This window comes from Acromyrmex echinatior, chromosome 2, assembly GCF_024713525.1.
Source record: "Acromyrmex echinatior isolate Ae372 chromosome 2, ASM2471352v2, whole genome shotgun sequence".
In the NCBI taxonomy this organism is placed as follows: Eukaryota; Metazoa; Arthropoda; class Insecta; order Hymenoptera; family Formicidae; genus Acromyrmex; species Acromyrmex echinatior.
Window position 1 is genome coordinate 19,818,247 of NC_141853.1, and position 18,919 is coordinate 19,837,165.

Genomic DNA, 18,919 nt, shown 5'->3' on the forward strand with positions numbered 1-18,919 from the left:
ATTTATTTGAATTTACATTTTAAATTATATTTTTATTTGAACTTAAATCGTTTTGAATATTTAACAAATTTAGTACGATTTTTTAGAATTACTTAATTAAAAAATTTTATAGAGATAGATTGCTCATATCTTTAACTATTGCGGCAATTTCTTACAAAATTTTTGAAATAATAATTTTCAAGAAATGTCTTTCCTTTTTTCTAAAAAATTTAAAGAATGGCATTTACTATATTTTGCCATAGCACGCCTCAATTAATATTCATACTATCTTATGCTACATGATTATATTAGTATTATATTTTCAAATATGTACTATATAACATATAATGTCCAAAAATTCAAGATTTAAAATAATTTATAGCAAGACAGTTTTCAAAAAATTTAATATAAATTTATTTGTAAATTTTTATTTTAACAATTTCTGAAGAATTAGGATTTAAGTAGGGATTAAAAATTACAGAGTATGTTTAGATTTTTAGATGGTTACAAGTGAGCATATAAGATAATGTTGAACTCCTTGATGTGTGCGCTGATCACTAATATCTATATATAATCATATGCACCGTAACTCATGGACACGTGACCGTTACATAGTCTATAATTAACCATATTTAAATCCATGTTATCTCAAATATTACTGCTTAAAATAAAAATTTACAAATAATTTTTTTTATTTTTTTGAGAACTCTTGTTATATTTTGAGTCGTGAATTTTGAAACATTCTAAATGAACAAAAATATCATAAATATAAAACACATAAAAATATTACAAACAATATTTCTATTATATTTGTTTATTATGTATTTGTTTTAAAGAAAAAATATATTCTTCATCAATTTAATTTCGATAAAAAGTGATACATAAGTACTAGAATATTTACTTTAATATCCATAAGTGCCTGATTAAAATTACAAAGATGCACTCTTTATTCTTCGATGTAATCTATGCAACCAATTAGTCAATAAAAAGACAGTTTGAAATAGAAATCGTGTGAGCGATGATCACGGGTATTCGAACCATTTTAAAGTCATTTTTAATGATCAGTTACATGTTAGGTTTGAGAATTGACAATTCATCTAATTATTCAAAACTATGGTTTAACGTTCTATATATGATACTAGTTTGGTCAATTTACTATTTCCTCTTAACATCTGCATTAATATCGTCTTTTAATAAGTTTACTCGTATCGACCACCACATTTGCTATCGATTAGAAATTATCACGACTTTATTGTCAATCATATTTGGTATATATCACGATAAGGTAAGGAGATATTAAAATATATATAGTGGTAAGAAAATTAAATTAATATTATAAATTATAATACATACAATTATTAATAATTTCAAATATATGCAATTACAACAGATAGAAAATATATAAGGCTTATAATTGAAAGATTATAAAAATTATTCTCTCTCTCTCTCTCTCTCTCTCTCACACACACACACACACACAACACACACACACACTAATAAAAACTGTTATGCAAAATAATTATTTTATCTTCCTGATAGAAATTCCAGAACTGTCTGAAAAAGCTTGATATTGTCGACAACACTTTGCTTAAATTAGGAATAATGACAGACTATGACAAATTACACAAAAAAACAATATGGCTTATCTTAGAATGGTTTATAATGGTTATATTAACAGTTTGCAGTGCAGCGTTATATGCGAAAGATAGCTATAATCATAATTTTGCAACAACCACGTTTTATATCTTTATTCGAAACTATTGCTTTCATATTAATTTTGTCGATGATTTGACTACTGCAAGTATTCTCGAGTTGGTATACTTTACATATACCATTTTTACATATACCATTATGTTCTTACCTTAAGCGTTATTTCTGAATAATAATAAAACTAAATTATATAATACATAAAATTTTATAATTACTTTAAAAGTATTCTTAAAAATTTCTATACAATATATATATAGTATTTACTATTTACAAATAACGATATATTTTATTTATATTTAGATACACAGGATTAAAATTTGATCAAGTTCATAAACATTTTCATAACTTAATAAAAAATAATAAACATGAAATAAAACGAGCTTGGGAAAATTCTATGATAAATTCTCACCAACACAGATTTTCGAAATCATTAAGCAATAAGTGCATAACGTGGATCGTTATGTAAAACGTTTTATATAAATTATATTGCAGAATCATAAAATCATAAAAAAATAATATTTATAATTTGTATATACATGAAATATATAAAACTTCATATTTATATATGCACATACAGACATCTACACTTAGAATTGCGCAAAATATCCCATGAAATGAATTCAGTGTTTGGAATACAAATGACTATTAAAATGATATGCTATTTTGGTTGGATAATAGTTGATTTACGTAGAATTCTGTGTAATCTTTATCGACAGTTACATAATATTTAAAATTATATCTTCGTTAGCTTACTCTGGTTTTGCCACAACGTTTTTAAATTTGTACTCATTAATTATACGTACGAAACAGTTACCACCAAGGTATTTTTTATATTTAATTTTTAAAAATCAATTTAAAATTTTAATTAAATAATGCTTAATTTAATAATATCTAATATATAAAATAACTACCGTCAGATAAAATCTAATTTTTTATTTATATTTTAATTATATTTTAGATTATATTTCAAATATTTTAGTTTTAGTTTCATCAATTAATTATATTCGACAAATTATAATTTTAGGCAAGTAATACATCAGATTTATTAAATAGACTGTTATATTCCACTTATGATGTAGAAATTCATGAAATCGTAAGTTTTAAATAAATTCGTTGAAATATTAAAATAAATATTATATAATATTTAAGTAAATATAAAAAAAACCATAAAATACATATTAATAATAACTGTATTAATATACATAGATTTCACACTTTTTATTACAAATGGCTTATGCGCCACTTAAATTTTGTGGAATTGGATTTTTTCAGTTTGGCTTCAAATTTCTTTACAGGGTACGTTATACTTTTCACATAATTGCATACTACAATCAAATTCATGACGTATATTTAAAAAAGAACTTACATACTGTATTTATTTTTAGATCATCATGTCTATTGTGACCGTTTTAGTTATAATATTACAAGCAAACAAATAAGTAAACATTATTATCAGATTATAGCAGATTTCATAAAAAATTATTTAACCTATAATATGTAGTATTTAATGATAATATATAATGTGGTTCATCAAATGCTTTATACAGTATCTTCCGTAATTATATATCTCTATACTATAATCTCTATACTATACTGAAAAAGAAAATTAATAAAAGTAATTGATAGATAATACATGCAGATTAGATAATACATGCACGTGCAATAAAAAGATAAATAATAAATATTTAACATGTTGTTGCATCGATTCTGTCTTTGCAAGATTTTCATCAAAAGAATTATTTTTTATATAAAATTTTTTTGATTCTCTACACATTCTCTATATATTTTCTATTGCAACAATTTTAGTTACAGTAATACAAGAGAATGAAAATAAGTAAAATAAGTAACATATATATTCATTAAATTATAATAGCTCACAAAATATAGTTCGTAATAAATATATAACGCATAATTTATACAACGCATAATTTGTAATATTATAATTTTATACAAAGTAAACAATGAATATTTTTTATTATGTTTTTATATCGATTTTATTTTTCCGCAATTCTGTTTATATAAAGAGAATTATTCTTTGTATACAGTTTTTATATAATTAATTAAACAATATAATTTTTATCATAATAAAAAACAAGTTTTGTAATTACATTATTTATGGTATTTGTATATAATCTATTTGTTATAGTTGTAATTGTGATTAAAATATATCTATTTTAAAATATATCTATTATATTTGAAAATATGTTTACGTTGCATCATTATATAAATACCCCGATTAAAAAAAGAGAAAATAAAAAAATATTGAGAACTATATTCGTTATATTATGTAAACATATTTGTTCATATGTAAAGAAGTACTTTATCTGTCATCTACTTTAATCGTGCTAAATAAACTATTAGTAGATTTATTATCTAATATTCATAAGTACCTTAATAGAAATTACGAACATCGCGTAACTTTACTGTTGCATATATGAAGACAGTAAAAAACGAACAGTTTGAAATAGTAACAGTATACACAATGAATCGAAGTATTCGAACAATTTTAATGCCACTCCTGATGATTAGTTACATTTTTAGTTTAAGACTTACTAATCTACCTTTACTTCACGCAAAATTGTGGTTTAGTTTCTTATATATGCTGATAGTTTGGGTAATTTATTACTTTCTTTTAATATCAGTATTAATACCTTATCTCAAATTTTATACCAGTACCGAATATCACATTTGCTATTTGCTGGAATTGTTTACAACTTTGTTGTCGATCGTGTTTGGAATATATCATAATGAGGTAAGTAGATATAATCTTTTCAATTACCACAGCAATAATTATAAGTGCATATCTACATAGCTACAATACTCAAAATAATTATAAATTTGTTAACTTGACGATATATGAAGACATAAAGATAATCTGCAAACGCTAAGTAGATTCTTTTTAATTTATTATTATTTGATATATCGTCATAGTAAAAAGAAATTACATTAAAAAATTCTTATTGTTTAAATTACATTAAATCATAAAGTTTTTCTGTGCATATTATTTTTTTACATCAAATTTTTTTCTGCATGTGTCACTAATGCAATTATGTATTAATATTATATTAATTTAGTATATACAGATATAAATTAATTATACAATAATGACTAAAAATATATAAAGGTATTATTAATAAAGATATTATTAAATATATAAGCTGCAATAATGTTGTCAAATTTTCAGATAAATAATAATATTATTCATTTATTTCATCTATTCTACTTGCATCTTCCCGACAGAAATTTAAAAACTGCTTCAAAAACCTCGATATTGTCGACAATACACTGCATAAACTTGGAATAGTGACAAATTATGACAAACTATATGCAAAAACACTATGGCTTGTCTTAGGATGGTCCATAGGATAGTTATATTAATGAATGGTAACTCAGCATTATTTTTAAAAGTTGAACACAATTGTGACATTGCAACAGCTATGCTTTTTATCTTTTTATTAAACTACTCTTTTCACATTAACGTTGTCGATGATTTGACTAATGCAAGTATTCTTGGGTTAGTATCTTTATATATATATATATATACGATCATAATATGTTTATAATACTTTATAATACAGTTATATGTGTAATAGAACTAAATTATCATTCATAAATACCTCACAGTTTTTTAAAATTTTCGATACCATACCTGTTATTGTAAATAATGATTTTATATTCAATGATTCTTTATATAATATTAAGATACATAGGATTGAAGTTTGATCAAGTCAATGAACTCATTCAGAATTTAACAAAAAATAATAAACATGCAATAAAACCAGCTTGGGAAAATTCCATGATACATTCCTATCGACGAAGATTTTTGAAGACTTCAAGAAATGACTACATCATATGGATAATTTTGTAAGACAATTTTATTAATTTAGATAAGTTCTATTAATTACAGCAATTTTATCTTGTATAATTTTATCTTGTATACTACAGATATCTTCATTTAGAGTTACGCAAACTATCTCGAGAGGTGGACTCAATATTTGGAACACAAATGACTTTTAAAATGGCATGTTATTTTAATTGGATAGTGATTGACTTACGTATAATTTTTTCCGCAATACTTACTGATAATTACGTAAAATCTAATAATATACTATGTGCAGTCCTATATTTATTCTTGCTTTTTCATAACGTTAGCAAATTTCTACTCATTAATTATGTGTGCGAAACAGTCAGCATCAAGGTATTCATTTTAACTTCAACTTTTTAAATGTTAATTTAAAATTTATTTTTAATAAAAAGTACTAGTAATATCTTTAAATTTCTAAATTAGAAGTAACTTCAATTTTATTCAACATATTCCAATTTTAGGCTAATGCAACAGGATATTTATTAAATAAATTATCATATTCTATTTTTGACGTTGAAGTTCGTGAAAACGTAAGTCTTAAAATAAGATAACTAAATTTTATTAAAAGAAACATTAAATGTCCAATTTAGTACAAACACTAACAAAATATGAATTAATAGTAATGTATTATAATAATACAGATTTCACAATTTTCATTACAAATGACTTATAAGCCTCTTAGATTCTATGGAATTGGATTTTTTCAATTTGGCTCCAAATTTCTTTACAGGGTATGTTATATTAATTATCTAATTGCATACTAAAAATAATAAGTAATAATAAATATTTAAGATAAAAACTTATATATGTTATCTTTATTTTTAGTTTATCATGTCTATTGCGACCGTTTTAGTTATTGTAATACAAGCGCATGTAAATAAGTAATTAATTTAACAAAACATAACAGAATTCATAAAAAATATTTTTTATAATAAGCAATTTATATGGTCTAATTTATGTTACACAATATCTTCTATGTATTATGGATATGATTTGATATCCCAATGTTGAAATTATGGGAAAAAAATTAATAATTGATAATTACAATAACATCTGTCTACAAAAGATATATTTTCCTATATAATTGAATTCTATACCTTTCCACAATTCTTTATTTTTAATAGAATCATTCCTTATATATAATTTTTTATGTAACCTAAAGTAATCATGTAAAATAACATGATTTTTACTGAAACAAAAAGCTTTAATATTTAATTATGATATTTATATATGTGTAATCTATTAGGTGTTGGAATTAATTCGTAGCGTTTTACAAGAGATGGGAAGTGATGGGAAGTACTTTCATTAATGTATTTTTTAATGCTCATGTGAAATAAATAACATTCTTTCATTTAAAAAACGCTACGAATTAATTCCAACACCTAATATTATAATTATATAGCAATAATATAATAATTATAACTGTAACTAAAATCTATCACATAATGTTTAATAATATTTTAAAATCCTGCTATAGCACTACAAATGTCTAAATACAAAATAAAATATATCAAAACAATTTTTTTGTATTTTTATTATAAAGAGATATGTATTTTATGTAAGACAGACAGATATAATACCCCATATTCTATTTCGCTCAATACGTCACGTAAACTTTTACGAATTGGTTTAATATCCATAAACTGCCTTAATAAAAATTAAAAAACTTTATCATTACTGCTACATATGCTACTATATGTATACAATTATCTTGTCAAAATTGCTGTTTAAACGGAAATACAACCGTACAATGACTAAAAGTATTCAAATAATATTAACATCACTCATAATAATAATTAGTTATGTATTTAGTTTAAGAATTACTAGTTTATGTAGAAATTACTTAAAATATGAGTTCAGTCTTTTTTATATATTGCTCATTTGGTCGATTTATTATAATCTTTTGACATCAACACTTTAATATCTTCTTTTAATAAATGAAATTTCATCGAATACCATATGTGCTATTCGTTGGAATTGTTTACCTTACTGACACGTCCTTATTAACAATCGTGTTTGTTATATCATGATATGGTAAGAAGGTAGTAATATCATGATAAGATAAGTAGAGATGTGTTATTATTAATAATATAATTATTTATTAATAATAACCATTAATACTATATAGTAGTAAGAGTAAAAGAACAAAGAACAAAAATTAGAAAAAAAACAACTAACATTATCATTAAAAACAATATCGATATTTGTATTATGAATGTATTTGCTTCATGTGAAAACAAAAATTTATCAAGTTTTATTTCGAGAATAGCTTGTTATATGGAAAATTCGATTATTTCATCATACATTTACATAGTGAATTTTAAAAGGTCCATTAGTTTATGAAGTTATCTGCAAAGTGCAATTCATAATTGCGAAGACATATGTTATGACAAAGAGCATTCGAGAAATGTTGTCGTCATTACTAATTATCAGTTATGTGTGTAGTTAAATTTCCTGTAAGTGATCAAAAACAATGTACAATTTTTATACTTATTGCTACTATGAGTGTTTTACTACTTTATTGTAATATGTTCAAGATCTCATACAACTCATTATTCTGAATATTATGTTTGCATTGGAATACATATTTTTACGACAATAATATCATTTGCTATTCGAATATATTACAATAAGATAAGAAATAGAATAAAAAATATTTGTCTGAATACACTGTTCAACAAAAAGTGACTTTTTTTTTACTGAAACGAGACAAGTATTTCCTGTAATTTTTATGTGGATATTGAATATAAATCCTGTTTCCAAATTGCTCAATCAAGTCACAAGAAATTCACAATCAAAGTTGTAAAAAACAGCTATTTTCACTTTATCATATTATAATTACAATATGTAATATGCTAAAGAAGTTTTATTGCAATCAAAATGAGATATGCTCTTCGAATTTTCAGGCCAGATTGTACGTATTTATTTTGATTTTAAGCGAAGCTTAAAAATCTCTCTTTTTTTGAAGTCGATAGAGAGAGACAAAAAGGAAGAAAGTTTTAAGAAAGTTCTCGCGTTTGATAAAATATAAAACAAGTATGTAATATACATGTAATACAAGTATTAATAATATCAATAATATTTAGAAAAAATTTCATTGACTTTTACCATTTTGAAGATATTTTATTCTAAATTGATAGAATTTATAGAATTTTACATTACAAATTAAAGGTATAACCTTATTCTATACTTATTCTCTTTTAAATTGAGATACTTGCGTATAAAACAACAATTAAAAAATTGTTATAATTATAAAGTAATTATAAAGTAATTACTTAAATTTGTTCTTGTAAAGTTTCAATTAAACTGATCGTATAGTTTACAAGATTTGTATTCGTCAATAAAAAAAACCTAGACATTCATATTCGTCAATAAAAAAGCTAAAATATATATCAAATGAACGATATATCAAATGCGTATACATCTTACAATTTTTATTTTGTTATTTTGAAAATATTTAGCAACATATAAAATTAACATCAATTATGTATAATAGCATAAGATATTTTAAGTAATCTTTTTATTATTTTAATTGTTTTACGTATAAATTATTACGAATAAATTGTCTATTGACTAAGAATAAGTAGCACGAAAACCTCCTTTAAGTCTCATTTAAAATTAAAGTAACATTGGTGCAATCTCTCGAGTCTTAGCCCTCAAAAGATTTTTAGTGTTGACTACGGTTAATGAGATTTATGATTAAATATGAAGACTATTATCGAAAAGCTGTAAATTTTTTGTCATTGATAATTTACTTTTATTTAATTACCATAATTTATTTTTTTTTAATTACCAAACAGCATTCAACTATGTTTAATTAAACTTAAAAATTTATGTTAGATAAAATTTATGTTAGATAAATAATTTATGTTAGACCATTAAATACAAGAGTCCAATGTCATTGACAAATTCAAAATGGATTCAATATACTCTTCATACAATAATTTCATACTATATTCAATATATTATTCAATTTTTTTTTTTAATTCCAATTTTAGGTAAATGCAGCAGGAAATTTCATAAATAAATTATTGTATCTTACTTACGATACTGAAATTCATGAAAACGTAATAAGTTTTCAAGTTGAATGTTTTTTTCTATTAAAACATTAACTTTTATTTAAATTAAATAAAAATAAAAAACTATAAATATGAAAATTACGATTTATTATGATATCTATTATATTAATATTATATGTACAATATATTAATATAGATTTTACAGTTTTCACTGCTAGTTCAATCGCCACTTAGATTCTATGGACTTAGACTATACTATATATGGACTATTCCAGTTTGGTTTTAAATTCCTTTATGGAGTATGTTGTAATGGTCGCATAACTTATTATACTTACAATTAATTTTTATTTGAAAAGTATCTAAAAAAATTAACTCTTAAATACCTAAATAATAAATTTATTATTATCTTTTTTATTATTATCTATTTTACCTTCGCTTCTATTTTGATCTTATTAGTAATATATACACAAGCATTTATAAGCAACAAATATTTAGAAAATAATAACTATTGTGATATACAAACAACATTTAAATATCTAATGGACAGTAATATTCGATATGTAATTTATAAGTTTTCGATAAATATTTTTAAATATTTAGCAATTATATTATTGGCAGTTATTTCTAACAATAAGATTAATTTTTCATAAGTATATACATATTATAGAACTAATTTTTTATTTTATTTTTTTTTAATGTTAGTGTTTTATCAGTTTCTCTTACATTTATTCATTCGTAATAATTTTCCTTACAAAGATAATTTCATATATTTAAAAAATATCACTTCTATGATCAAATTAAAGATCATAATCATTTCAATATGCTTTCATATAAAGATAGTAATAAAAAAAATATTACACATGTAATATACATAAAAATATACTAATCAAATAGAATGATATAAATATTTAAATTATTTTGTTATTGCGTTATATTTTGATATCAATTACTGAAACATACGTCGTATCTCATTTTATCTCATATGCATTTCTTATTTTTTAAATGTCTACATACAATACATATAACTTTACTGTCGTTAAAATAAAAAAAAGAATAAATGTATTAGCAAAATCGATTTTTGTGTCATTAATTATTCGTTTTATTCCATAAACATTTTGAATAAAAACGAGCAAGAAACTTAACAGTTGCTCTGTTTTCTTGCAATGTAAAATTTAGTAGATCGATTATTTTAATATGTATAAGTGCAGCAATTATGGAGATCTACTATTGTCGTTCCCATCAGTAAGAAAAATATAGTTTGAAATCTACCATGACAGAAAGCATACGAACTGTTTTATCGCCACTCTTGTTAATCAGTTCATTATGTGGTTTGAGAATTATCGAGATTTCTACGGGATATCCAAAACTTTGGTTCAGTCTTCTCTACATTCCACTACTATGGTCGATTTATTGTTTTTTCGTGATTGATAAAGGGATATCTTTTATACCCGATGAATCCGCCGATTACATAATATATGTTTCATTGAATATTTTTACAGTTTTGTTATCAATTTTTCTTGGAATATATTATAATAAGGTAAGAAAATATTAAATATTAAAATATACACATAATTAATTTTTTATTTCAATTATGTAAATTACTTTCATATAAAGTAATTTTAAATTCTTGATTTATTTGTACAATTTTACAATATTATTTTTTAATATTATTTTTAATTTTATAAAATTTTATAATAAAAGATTAGTGAATATAAAAATATAATTTATAAATTATTAACAAATTTCTTTTCGTAATATTTCCAATAATGTTATTGCTTCTTTAATTTTTAAACTCGTTTTATTTAATACAATAATTATTTAAGAAAAATGGGGCATTTTTTAAATGTTAACGTAATTACATCTTTACGTATAGACAATAAATTTTTAAATAGCGTTTATGAATTCAATTTTCTGCATAGAAATTTAGAAACTGTTTAAAGAAGCTCGATGTTGTGGATAATACATTAAGAAAACTCGGAACAACAACGGATTATCAAAAATTAAATAAAAGAACAATGTGGATTGTCTTAGGGTGGTCTATAATAGTTTCGTTATTGAACTATTGCGATTATATACGATGGCGAGATATGCATGATTCTCTAACATCTATCTATGCAACGCTTATGCTAAACTATTGTCCCGATATCAATATCATTGACGATCTGATTTTTGCAAACATTCTTGGGTTGGTAAATCTTTTTATAATGTAGAATTTATATAATGTAGAAATTATCTCAATTATATATACAATTATTTTAGCTATCTACACATAAATTAATTTAATGTTTAAAAAAAATTAAGATTTTTAAGAAACTTTTATGATTTATAAGATAATCGAATTATATATGATCTACCTAAAATCTGCGATTTAAAAAAAATTTTTTATTAAGCCTAAAATTGAAAACTGATTTTAGATTTAAAAGCAACAACCTTACTGATTATTAAATTATAAGACATTTTCAAAGATTTACATGCCGTAAAGATTAAAAAAAAAGTAGTATCTAGTAGTATTTAAATACACATGTCCTCAATGTGACTTAAGTACATGTTTGTCTCTTTTTTGTAAAAAAATATTATAAGAATAGAAAATAAAGTGATCCACAAACTTATTTTTATAATATTATAAATTTATTAATATACTGACGTATTTATTTGTATATAAAGTGTATTATTTTGCAAACAATTGACTTATTTACTTGTTCTAATTCTTCCACGTTTAGCAAATGAATTAAAATTATAGTTATAAAAGATAATTATTTATCCTACGAAATATCACAACTACGACATTTTGCATTTTGCTTTACTGACAATCACAGAATGAACTGAGCAATAAACTGATGCAATCGAGTTAAACGGATAGTCTGCACGATTTGTTAGTGCTATCTGTTGAATTCATCGTGTCGTCTACAAATAGCGAATAAAGCATAATAAAGTACTAGGCCATATAAGATTCGGTTACTTTATATATATATATATATATATATATATATATATATATATATATTTCTGCATCATTCGTAAATCTTTTCTACGTTAGATATTTGGGATTGAAATTTGATCAAGTAAACAAACATCTTCACAAATTAACAACAGAGAATATATGTGGAATAAAGCGAGCATGGGAAAGTCCTATGTTACATTCACAACGACGCCAACTTCCAAGCAGTAAACATATGACTTGGATCACAATGTAAATATAAATGTAATTAATGCTTATAATGATTTTGCTTAATAAAATTTATCATATTTACGCAGACATCTTCATTTGGAGTTACAGAAAATATCTCGCGAGATAAACTCAATATTCGAAATACAAATGACTTGGAAGATGGTATGTTATTTCGGTTTCATAGCGGAGTTTTTCCGTGAACTTTTTACTGCAATATTTATCAGATATTATGTAACTAATAAAAGAATTTTAATCATCACTATAATCATATTATGGCTATCTTGGTATATCTCTAGAATTGTCCTGATCAATTATATGTGCGAGAGAGTTAGTGCAAAGGTATCAATTCTCTATATACAAATTCAAACATTTATTTTAATTTACTTTCAGTGATTGTATAATTGCTAACTTTAATGCAATATTTATAATGCTAAATTTTGCAATATTTATAATGCTAAATTGTAAATACATTTGTAAATTGTAATAACATTAGTTCCAATTTTAGGCAAATGCGACAGGTAATATTATATGTAAAATATTATATTTCTCTTGCGATGTGGAAATACGTGAAAATGTAAGTTTCAATATAATATGTATTAAAAGATGTTAATGTCTAAATTAAATTTTAATTTAAGTTTCAACACAAACTAAAAAGCAACAATTAAATTTCTATGTTTTTAATGCAGATCTTACAATTTTTATTGCAAATAACACAAGCGCCACTGAAGTTTTGTGGGCTTAGACTTTTCCAATTTGGATATAAATTCCTTTACAAAGTGTGTTATTAATTATTTATTATTTAAAAATAGCTACATACTAATCATTAATATCAATTCAATTTCTTTTTTCTAGTATTCCGAATCTATTCTGACACTTGGAATTATATTAATACAAATAGATAGATTCAAACATGCACGAAAAAATTAAGTTAAGTGCAATATATATAAAAGAATGTTTTAGTAAGTATTAATTTAAAATTCAGTATATAATACCTTTTTAAATAACATTTGATATTTTTAGATAATATTTATATATTCTTGCTGAGAATTAATATTCTTTTATAGAAAATGCAAAATATAAAATCTTTCATCTTATTTTTACGTCTTATTTTATATTTTTTATTATCTTATTGCAATGGATTTTTTCTTTATAAAAGCAGTTTTATATATTTTATTATATGCATAAAAAATAATTAATTGTTACTAAAAAATAATAATACCAATAATAAAAAAAAGATAACTCTATTTGTCTCATGTACATTGCATGAATTATTACCTGAGATAATTTAATTCTAATTGAATGTTGAATCTAACAAAAGAAATAAACAGATGTAATTAATAATTTAATTAATGAATTGCACATAATCAGATAAGCTCATTAATCAGCTTTTATGAGTATAAGTTTATTATATAATAAATATTATTATGCTTATTTATATCTCTCTCAAAGCATATTGTTAAAGAACATCATTAACTCGCCATTAAATTCAATCCGAATGTTACATAATAATAATTATCTGAACATTGCATCAATTCATATAATGTCGTGTAAATGGAGATTTTCAGGAATTTTGGTTATAAATTTACTCCAAATAATATTACAAATCAAATTAATGTAAAAATATGATAATATCAGTATAAACTTCCACAACAAATATTTTTCTAAAACTATATAATAAAAATTAAATTTTATCTAAATTTAATCCTATTATGAATAATAAAAAGCATAGAAAACCTCATCATGTGCACATTGTACCGAAAATTGATAACAAACCTCCACATTTCAATACATTTGTTTATTTGAAAATTCATGATTTACTACAAGATGCAGTACGCGTCAAACAAATAGATCGAGAAAATATAAAACTATTGAAGAAGATAAACATAATTCATCGATTAGGGGTTAGTATTGTCATATCTTACTTTAACTAATATAAACTTACATATGTAGTATTGTCATATCTTACTTTAATTAATATTAACTTACATATGTTGTATATTTGTTAATGAAAAAAATTAATAATGCATTTATTACATATACTTCCAATATTATATAAAATTGTTCAATTTCATTTATTTTTAGGCAATATTAATAAAACGTAACAATATTAATCGTTTGTTTCATTTTTATCTAGGGAGCTGTAAATTGCTGGGCGCCAGATGTCAAATATAAATCGAAATTTGAGGATCAAGAGCGTAGAAACAATATAATTATGAAGAACAATAAACTTATATTAAAAAAAATCTGTCAAGCAGAAAGTCAATACCCCACCCGTGCGTTTGAGGAAAAATGGAAAAGAATGCATGAAGCAGTAGAGCACCGTGCAAGGTTATCTAATTAATAATATTCTAAAATAAATATATTGTAATAAAATTTTGTAGTACTTTAGTTTACACTTTTACTTTTACACTTTTGTACTGAAATTTCTACATATCTTTCTATATTATGCAGATACATTTCAATAATTAAAAAATTGTCTACTGTGTTAGATATACAAAAACAATTAGCTGAGAAAAGTCAAACGAAATGTTTCTTCGATATTGGAGTTAAAGAAGAAAATCAGAAATTAGGGCGTATAGTATTTGAACTCTATGACAGTATCGCACCACGTACATGTGAGAACTTTGCAGCTTTCTGTCGTGGAGTGAATGGATTATCATACAAGTGCATAAATTATGTTTTATATATATATATATATATATATATAGATTACATTAAAAAAATTAATTATATTATAAATACATAAGTAATAGTCATGCTTGAGATTGACTCAAAATATAAATTTATCCAAAATTTTTTTAAAAGTATGTTATTAAATCTAAAATTTTTAAAAACATTTCATATAAAAATTATAATTTACACAGATACACTCCATTTCATCGTATTGTCTCTGGCTATTGGTGTCAAGGAGGAGATGTTACGAAGTTTAACGGTACTGGCGGTACTTCCATATACGGTGACTCATTTGACAAGGAAAGCTCTAATCTACGTCATACAGGACCCGGTATCCTATCTACTTGCGACAATGATAATGACAAAACAGACTCCAAATTTAATCTCACATTTAAATGTTTGAGAACTCTAAACGGAAATAAGACTGTTTTCGGCCGAGTAATAAATGGAATGAACAACATCTACAAGGTAATTTGAACTTTATTTGAATAACATTTCGTGTACAGTAATGCCATTACATCTAGCACTGTTTATTTAGTTATGTAGAACGACTTGCTAACAGAAAAGAAATTATTTTCTCATTATTTTTTCGATATAAATGAAAAAAATTTTGTATCACGAATAAATAGTATTCTATAGAAAATTACACTACAATTAAATATATATTATCACAAAAAATTTATTTTCATGTTGCGTTTCAGTATTCAATTTTAATGAAATTTAATCAATTTGATTATCTATTATGCATATTAAATTTAGAAAGTATGTAAACGATTCTAAAATTATTATACAATAATCTCATAATTTAATTTAATCAATTATGTTTTTCCTGTTAAATAAAAAAAAAATTGAATTTCAGCGTATTTTGCTTGATAGAAATCCGTACAGATCTGTAAGTGTTATTTCTTTATTTTTATATATCTTTTTTTCTTTAGTTAACTTTCATTTCGACTTTTTTCAATATTTCGCATTATTATTTACAAAAATTTCATGTAAATATAAATGATTGAATGATATGTAACATGATTGTATGATATGTAACAGTATAATACAAAACATTATTTCCACAGTGTGTTATAAGTTCGGAATTTTAGATTAAACTTAAATAACTATGCAAAATCATTTTTACAAAATCATTAAATGTTTCTTTTTTTTACTAAAATATATAAAAATATGTATATATAAGGTGAATTGCGGCTGTAATGCCAGCTTCAATGATCAATTATGTATCCTTTTTTTATTTAAATAATATAATACATGATATTATATTGACAAGCCCACATTGTCTGGATGCATATAAATGAGAGATTTTATTGTAACTTGGAACTTTATGTTTATTGATTATGTAATATCAATAGAATATGTGTCGCCATCTAACAAAGAATTTGCAAATTATATACGAAAACAAGTTTCGATTTTTCTTTTCTCTAATAAATATTCTACTAAAAATTAATTCATTTACATTTTAGTTTATTGTATTATATTTAATGTAAAATAGAACAACATTATATATCATTTTATAATTTGTCATTTTATAATTTCTATTTTATATTTTATTACTAAACTTATTAACTTTTAATATCAACGATAATCATCATATGAAATAAAAATTAATTTTAATAGATTAATTTTTATATTCAAAATTTGAGAATGTTAAATTATTAGATATTATTAGATTTTTTATTTGTTATTCTTATATATAAATATAAATTAACATATATTACAACATGTAAGCATTAGTAAAAATTATTCTAAAAATAAATGAATAGAATAAATGAGAGAGAGAGAGAGAGAGAGAGAGAGAGAGAGAGAGAGAAATGTTCCATATTCTGCAGGTAATAAAAAATTTTATTTCTATTGTATTGTTCAATATGTATGAATCGTTTTACGAGAACTTTAATTATCGCATTCAAATTTGACCGCAGAGTGGTAAACTGCCATGATTTATGTCTGCTACGATTAAACAGATTGAGGGATTTGGTACGAAGACTGGAAAGCCAATGAAGTCGGTGATTGTGTTAAATTGCGGAGTCCTGTCGACGAAACGCGCATACGAAGTACCTTCCATGTTACAAATATGAACAAACTGCATTATCTTCACATAAAATCTCGCGTAAAATCATAATATTAAAATTATGTAAAAGTATAATTTTTTCATAAATGTGAATTAATGAATTAATAATACATATTTGTGAAAAACTGTGCATTAATAACTGTAACATTCCTGTGTATATAACCATAACTTTAACGTCCTTTTGTCAAAAATCTACGAGCGTGATTAAAAAATAAATAATAAATTCCATTTTAAATAGATGTCAAATAAAATATGCTACACAATTACTAAAAAATCTATTCTTTTGAATAATAATAAAAAAAATATCTTCTAAATAGCTTTTGCTAGAATTTAGTTTATTTCATAATTTATTTACTGAATATCAATCATTTAATTGCATTTTATACGTATTCCAAGCCTTATAAAAAAAAATCGATTCGCAGACGCAATAAAATTCTATATATAGATAGTCATTATGAATGCACCCCTCGCTCGTAATATAGAAATACCTGTGTTTAGTATTCATATTTGGTTAACTTATTAATTAATTAATAATTAGATTAATTAATAAATAGAAAATCCTAAATGGATAAAGTTGAATAAAAAGTTTGATATTAAAAATAACATTAATATAGATGAAAGCTTCCTAACATGCGCTGATGAGATTTCTCTGAATTTTTCTCCAGTTTTTAATAAAATATCTCTCATTATATATATATATATATATATATATATATATATATATATATATATATATACACACAAGTTTCTCGCGTGCAACGTTAAAATATCCATTTTATAACATGGTCAGGTATTCTATAGAAAATATAAAAATAAATAAAGTTGCGGAGACAAATACGCGTTCAGTTAATCAACAAGCAAAAAACAAATAAATAAATATAAATTGAGACATAAATTAAAATAGTATCTATACACGTAGTACCGTTTTAAATACAGGTCATGTGTGCGATTTTGAAACTCGCGTTACAGTTTGATTATAATCTCGATTGATCAATAAACTGGAACATTGGAAAAGAAATGAGTAAGTAAACTTCATTTTTGCTTTAACAAAATTTATATTCAAGTTGACATAAGAAATTTGATAAGGTATTTAAATTGTTTCAAAAACTTTAAATATTTAACAAAAGAATATATTTTCTAACTCGGTAATGGAATCACATACTATTGCTAATCTTCTTATACGTACGAAATGTTGTAAGCAATGTTCAAAGAAATCCAGTAAAAAGTTTTTATGTATAAATATATGCATAAGATATAAATATTAACATATACAAACATATATAATTAAATATAATATGTGTTTATATTTATACATTCTTTTTTTATAAAATTAATATTTCGTGTAAGAAGAAAATAATAATAATGAAAAAATATAAAAAATAATTAAAAAAATAATTTTTGTATTATTTCTTTTATAAAAAATCAAGTTT

General features: G+C 23.1%; 4 protein-coding genes across 4 annotated transcripts; all 4 read left to right on the forward strand.

Annotated features, from left to right (window-relative positions):
* Positions 1–995: 995 nt before the first annotated feature.
* Positions 996–3,130, forward strand: LOC147910614 (uncharacterized). The gene is given in 7 exon segments (XM_087402734.1): positions 996–1,264; positions 1,519–1,790; positions 1,990–2,151; positions 2,267–2,510; positions 2,714–2,782; positions 2,896–2,985; positions 3,075–3,130. Coding segments are annotated over 7 exon segments (1,158 nt in total). The 5' UTR covers positions 996–997; the 3' UTR covers positions 3,129–3,130.
* A 993-nt stretch (positions 3,131–4,123) lies between these two features.
* On the forward strand, positions 4,124–6,318 carry LOC147910615 (uncharacterized). Its single transcript, XM_087403722.1, is given in 7 exon segments — positions 4,124–4,441; positions 4,930–5,052; positions 5,055–5,203; positions 5,392–5,553; positions 5,635–5,887; positions 6,016–6,084; positions 6,196–6,318. Coding segments are annotated over 7 exon segments (1,197 nt in total).
* A 1,954-nt stretch (positions 6,319–8,272) lies between these two features.
* LOC105143668 (uncharacterized) lies at positions 8,273–13,710 on the forward strand. Its single transcript, XM_087402895.1, has 7 exons — positions 8,273–11,110; positions 11,493–11,758; positions 12,611–12,763; positions 12,829–13,081; positions 13,248–13,316; positions 13,429–13,518; positions 13,595–13,710. The coding sequence occupies exons 1-7, from the start codon at positions 10,844–10,846 to the stop codon at positions 13,667–13,669; spliced, it is 1,173 nt and encodes a 390-aa protein (XP_087259021.1). The 5' UTR covers positions 8,273–10,843; the 3' UTR covers positions 13,670–13,710.
* A 731-nt stretch (positions 13,711–14,441) lies between these two features.
* On the forward strand, positions 14,442–18,032 carry LOC105143562 (E3 SUMO-protein ligase RanBP2). Its single transcript, XM_011051957.2, has 5 exons — positions 14,442–14,643; positions 14,877–15,070; positions 15,194–15,406; positions 15,607–15,883; positions 17,383–18,032. Exons 1-5 carry the CDS (start codon positions 14,452–14,454, stop codon positions 17,494–17,496), a joined length of 990 nt encoding a protein of 329 aa, XP_011050259.2. The 5' UTR covers positions 14,442–14,451; the 3' UTR covers positions 17,497–18,032.
* Positions 18,033–18,919: the final 887 nt, after the last annotated feature.